General features: G+C 53.5%; 1 protein-coding gene and 1 long non-coding RNA gene across 2 annotated transcripts in view; both read right to left on the reverse strand.

Moving 5' to 3' along the window:
• The window catches only part of SSU72 (SSU72 homolog, RNA polymerase II CTD phosphatase), a 28,083-nt gene extending 24,769 nt beyond the window's left edge, over positions 1-3,314 (reverse strand). The window contains exon 1 of the mRNA XM_079149420.1: positions 2,957-3,314. Coding sequence (XP_079005546.1) covers positions 2,957-3,036 — 80 coding nt within the window. The 5' untranslated portion in view covers positions 3,037-3,314. The remainder of the gene's footprint in view (positions 1-2,956) is intronic.
• Positions 3,315-4,625: 1,311 nt separating this feature from the next.
• On the reverse strand, positions 4,626-5,474 carry LOC306638311. Its single transcript, XR_013757469.1, has 2 exons — positions 5,396-5,474; positions 4,626-5,363 (listed from the first exon to the last, which is right to left on the reverse strand). It is a non-coding gene; the product is annotated as an uncharacterized lncRNA (long non-coding RNA).
• Positions 5,475-6,000: the final 526 nt, after the last annotated feature.

Here is a 6,000-nt window from a genome sequence, read left to right on the forward strand (position 1 = left end):
AAGTGCTCTACCACTGAGCCACATCCCAAACCCACACAATGTTAAAGATTTATTTTACTCTTGGGCTTTCACAAGGTCAAGATGGGAACTAGAAGGCTTCTAACAGATATCCCATGCTGCCCAGTGCAGGGCAACCGTATCCTCAGCACCTCTGCTTAAAGATCACCTCCCAGGTCTGTCCCCAACCCTGCATTTTCTCTGGATGATGATCCCTCTCAGGGTCACCATCAGGGTGAGCCCTAAACATCTGCTACTTCAAATGGCCTAGCAATGCACAATGACTGACCGGAACATGTAGCACTAACCAGGTGTAGAGTTGCCAAACTGTGCTCCTGCTCTGGGCTTATCCAACAAGGCCGAGACAATGGCTGTGGCAGTGCACATCTGGGGGTCTGTGATGCTCACTGCCTTTTCCAAACTTTATGAAATACTACTTCTAGCAAGTCTATTTAAAAACAAAGTGATGGTCAGGCATGATGGCACATGTCTGTGATCCCAGTAACTCACGAGGCAGAGGCAGGAGGATCCCATGGGGGCAACACGATGAGACCCTGTCTCAGAAACAAACAAAAAAGAACTTACTACTCCTATCTAACACATTTTGGTACCTAATTAACCTGACTTCCAACCAGGAACGTTGACACAAACCTGTAATGCCAGTTACTCCAGAAGCTAGGGTGGTGAGAGAACACCCTGGGCAATGCAACAAAAATATCACCTCGAGACAAGGGGCATGGTGGCACACACTTATAGTCTCTGAGACTCAGGAGGATAAAGGAGATTAAAAGTTTGAGGCTAGCTTCAGCAACATAGTGGAACCATCTCAAATTTAAAAAACTTTCAAAAGCTCTTCTAGCTTGTAACAAAAAGCTATCACATAGCTATGTATGGAGGCACATGCCTCTATCTCAGCAATTCAGGAGGCTGAGGCAAGAGGATCACGAGTTTGAATTAGGCCTTAGCAGTTTAGTGAGACCCTATCTCAGTGGTAGAGGACCCTGGATTCAATTCCCAGTACAGGAAAAAAAAAAAGACATTTGTCACTCCAGAAGAAAAAATTGGGGCTGGAGCTGTAGTTCAGTTGGTGGAGTGCTTGCTGGCATGTGAGGCACTGAGTTTGACCCTCAGCACCACATAGAGTAAAAAAAATAAAGTTAAAAAACTGCCTTAAAATAAATAACGGTATTGTATCCATCTACAACATTAAAAAAAAAAAAAAAAGAGCCAGGCGCAGAAGCACACACTTAGCTCAGGAGGCTGAGGTAGGAGCATCCCAAGTTCAAAGTCAGCCTCAACAATTTAGCAAGGCCCTAAGCAACTCAGTGAGATCCTATCTCTAAATAAATTACCAAAAAGGGCTGGCAATGTGGTTCAGTGGTTAAGTGCTCCAAGTTCAGTCCCTGGTACTAAAAAAAAAAAAAGAAAAAAATTGCCTAAATGCATACCGTTGAGAGATCTGTTAACAAATTTAATGGTGGCACAGGATTCCTATGGATTCCTGCAACACGGTTTCGTAACTACCCCTATTGTTCAGTATGAATAAATCCAATATGAAATACTGAAAGCCAATGATGTTCACACTATCAGTGGAAAGCAGATTACACAAGCTATTTCATCTCCCTAAATGTGTGTGTGCACAAAGACACCCAGGAGGAGGTACCCCAAAGTGGTACTAAGTGACCTTCATTCTCTTCATCCTTTTGCTCCATTCTGCATCTACTACTCACCAGGAAACATGAAGGCTGTCAAAGCAGGTAAAAGCACGCATAAAAAACTTACTTCCACCTGATGATTATTCAGAGTGGCTCTTCTGCACCTGGTGCCATTCCAGACTTGAGTGACTGCCTGTGGGAAATCTCAGACTGGCACTTTAACACAGCTGTTAAATCTCACTTCATTAACAAAATTGTTAATGGCTCATCAGCAGAAGGTCTCCCAACCTTGGATCTTTTCCAAGGGTGTGAACTTTGCACTCTTAAGTGTACCAGACGTCTAATGCTATGTTTAACAGAAAAATGTGGTTCATAAATGCAGACTTAGTGGGGCATGGTGCCCCATGCCTGTAATTCCAGATACTTGGGAGGTGGTTAAGGCAGGAGCATCACAAGTTCCAGGTCAGCCTAGGCAACTTAAGAAATCATCTCAAAACCTAATTTACAAAAAGGCTGGGAGATAGTTCACTGGTAGGATGCTTGGCTGGCATGCGTGAGGCCCTGGGTTTGACCCCCAGAACTGGAATATAGGATTTGGATATAACATGTGAAGACCCAGCTCAACGTAATTCTGGCACATTTCTGGCTTCGCATGGATTTGTGAGGTCCAAGGCATACCACCCCCAGAGAGGCACAGGCGAACACCGTGGAGCGGGTGGTAAGCACCAGCAGGACTCAAACTCGGCACCGGCAGGCTGCCCCTGACGCCTTCAGCCTCTCTGAAGGCCTCAGGGCGCTTCCAGTTTTCCGAGGGCACTGGGGACACAGGCTAGAGCGCGACTGGAGGAGGGCGGCGGTTTGCTTTCGGGTTTACGTGCGGCAACTTCGAGGGAAAAGCATTTCAACTGTGCTTCGGGGTCCGAGCTGACACTCACGCCAGACTTCAACTGCGGAGCAAGCGGTCGGTTTTGGCGCTGGGTCCGGGGGCGGACTTCATTAGGCCGCGGGCGGCCCCGGCGCGGGCCAGGCAGCACGCCGGCACCGCGCACAGCGGCGACCGCGACCCTGCCCGCACCGCTCGCCGGCGCGGGGCGTCGCGCAGACCCCGGCCTCGCTCCTCGGCCCTGCCGCCGGCCGGGCGGCACCCGCTTTCCGGGCTCGCCAGGGCGCGGAGGCGCAGGCGGCCGCGAGCGTTCCGGCTCCGCAACGGACGTGCCCGCGACGTCGGGGGCCGCGCGCCGCCCAGCTCGGGCCGGGGCGGGGACCGGGAGGGGGTGCGCTGGCCAGGGCGGAGCCCCCGCTACCTGAGGATGTTGTGCGCCTCCATGCTCCGGTTCTGGTTACTCGAGCACACCACCGCCACCCGCAGCGGCGACGACGGCATGGCGAAGGCCGCACCGTCCGCCGCAGCCGCTCCGGGACTCCCACCCAGCCGCGGGCTTCCGCGCGAGCAAGATGGCGGCGGCCGGAAGTCGGCGACGCCGACGCGCGTGTGGACACCTCCCCGCGGTCCCGCCCCTCGGGCGCGCCGTCCTCCTGGGGGCGCAGCGGCGTGGGCCGCGGGCGGCGTCGGACGCCGGGCCTAAGCCGAGCGTGTTCCGAGCGTGCGCAGCGGAGGCCCGCGCGCCACACAGACACTGCCTGGCGGCCGGCCGCTCGCGTCTGATGTCACACGCCCGCGCCGGCGCTGATAGTGACGCGCGAGGCGCCAGCCGCGCCCGTGACGTCAGCGGCTCTCGCCGCAGTCGCCTGGAGTGACGCTGAGGCGCCGAGCCGCTCCTGCCTCCCTGCAGCCGCCTCGCCACCAGGCCCCTGGAGCTCGTGCGTCCTCGCTGTCGCTCTCGTGGTGTCCCCTCCGCCCTCGCGAGAACCTGGGCCTTCGCCGTCCCCCCTTCCCCAGGCTTGGGGCTCAGCCTCACCGCGCTCCCCTCCGAAGTGTTAGGGAGGCTCGCCTGTCATCCCAGCTCCTCGGGAAGCCGAGACAGGAGGGTCGCTTGAGACCAGGAGTTTGGGATCAGTCTGAGCACCATGGCGAGACCCCTGTTGTGGGAAGGAAAAGGCCCGGTGGGAGGACAGACAGCCTCGGTCCCAGCATGGGGCTTGTTTGCGGACGCCGTGAGCTTGCGGGAGACGGGGGGTCGGGTGTCAGTGGAAGCAGGCTTGCCGGTGTCCTGCTGCGCCCGCGCTCGGCGACTTGGTGGTGGTCTGCGTGGAAGCGCCGCGGATCGCGAGGGCCCGGCGTGGCGATGGTCCGCCGTGGACTCGCACGCGGATGCGATCAGCGAGCGCCTGGAGGACGGCGCCACGGGCAAACCGTAGATCCCAGGGGGCTGCAGGAAGAGCCGCGGGCGGGCTGCGGAGCGCCGTGAGACCGCGCGAAACGGTGGAAACCGGCTCTGCTGCAGAGCATGCGGAGGGACTCGTCCCCCGTGCTGGGGAACCAACCACCATAAAGAAGTTCCCGTAATTGCTCTTGGTGTTTGGGGATGAAAGTGGTTGAGAACCAGGTGTTCCAATTCTTTTTTTTTTTTTTTTTTTGTACTAGGGAATGAACCCAAGGGCACTTTACCCAACTCTCATGTTTTATTTTGAGATAGGGTCTCACTAAGTTTCTGAGGCTGGCCTTCATCTTTCCATTCGCCTGCCACACCCTTCCCAGTCACTGGGATTACAGGCTTGTGCCTTCACACCAGTAAGGTGTTAAAAGATATTTTTTTGATTTTTTTAGTTGTAGATGGACACAATACCTTTTACATTTATGTGGTGCTGAGGATCAAACACAGTGCCTCACACATACTAGGCAAGTGCTGTACCACTGAGCTACAATTGCAGGTGTTAAAAATCTTTCAGGACCTCCAGGGCACAGTTGAGGAATGATACAAGGAAGTATATGTTTTGCAAGACTTGGAGTTTGAACGGTGAATTGGGGCATCTTCCCCACCTTTGCCATATTTGAATATTTTTAATGTAGACTGTAAAGACTAAAGCATATATAGCAGTCGTTTATGGGTGGGAATACCTGCAGACGAACCAGGGAACTCACCTGGATCCCAGCTGGCCAGATTCTGCTGCCCATTTTTGGGAAATAAGCAAATGATGTTTCAAAAAAATCATTTGCTGATTATGCAGGTGGGCAGCCGAATCCTGACTGAGCTGAGGAGTAGAAGGAGGATGAAGGGTGCTTTAAATGCCTCTATACTTTCAAATTCTCAGCTTTATTATGTGTATATTTTTTGCACTTATGGCAGATAACAGCTGCTAACGTTTTGTGGGGGAGAAACCTCAGTGACTTCCTCAGTGTGCTCAGGACACATTAACCTGAATTCAAAGACTCTGGTCTGACAGTTACAACCTCTCCTACCTCACTCACCACATCTCTTCCTACTGATGTGGAAATTAATGGCTCAGTGGCAAAAACTAAGTGTCCCCCATCTTCTCTGCTTACACTTCTCCCACCCCCACGTCAATCACTGGCTGAGGCAGCACAGATGTCCCTTTCTTTTGGAATGTCTCCTCTGCCACCCCTCTGCACTATCCTCTCTCCACTCCCAATACCACCTTTAACTTCCTCAGTGTCTTGAAATGTTCTCTTTGGCGCTCTGTTGTCCCAGCCCCACCCATTCACAGACCCTGAGCTCCCCCTGTCATGGCTTGGGTGCCTTAAGTCTGGTATGTTTAGGACTGTCGTCCCTGTGGAGGGCTGGCTACTGGCTCCTGGAGCAGACCCAAGGTGGGTGTCACACAGCCCTGTGCAGCGTGTGCTCACGCTTCCAAGACAGGCAGAGGTGGATGTTTTCTTGCATCTGTTTGAGGTCTTGGTGTAAAAAACAAATGGAAGTAGACGTACAATCAGTTGACCATTGGATTCCCAGGGCCCCAGCACAAACAAGCCCCAGTCTTCCCTTTAGGCTACTCCATGACCCACGACATATGGCCTTCCCCCATGACCATGAAATGTCAATAAAGAGGAAGACACAGGAGGGGTTGCTGGGCTAGGTGCCACACGCCTAAAATGCCCAGCAACTCAGAAAGCGGAGGCAGGAGGATTGCAAGTTCAAAGCCCTCTGGGTAATTTAGCAAGACCCTTTCAAAACAGAAAAAGGACTGGGGGCATAACTCAGTGGTAGAATACCCTTGGGTTCAATCCCCAGTACTGCAAAACAACACACACACAAGGGGCTGCCGATGAAGGTACTTTGGCATGTTTGACAAATCCAACAGTTGGTTCCCCTTAAGGATGGTGGGTGGTGAGAGCCGACCTGGAGCTGGCCATGGTGGCACATACCTGTGATCCCAGAGACTCGGGCGCTAAGCTGTGAGGATCACAGGTTCCAGGTTGGCCTGGACA

This window comes from Sciurus vulgaris (assembly GCF_902686455.1).
Source record: "Sciurus vulgaris genome assembly, chromosome: 1".
Lineage (NCBI taxonomy): Eukaryota > Metazoa > Chordata > Mammalia > Rodentia > Sciuridae > Sciurus > Sciurus vulgaris.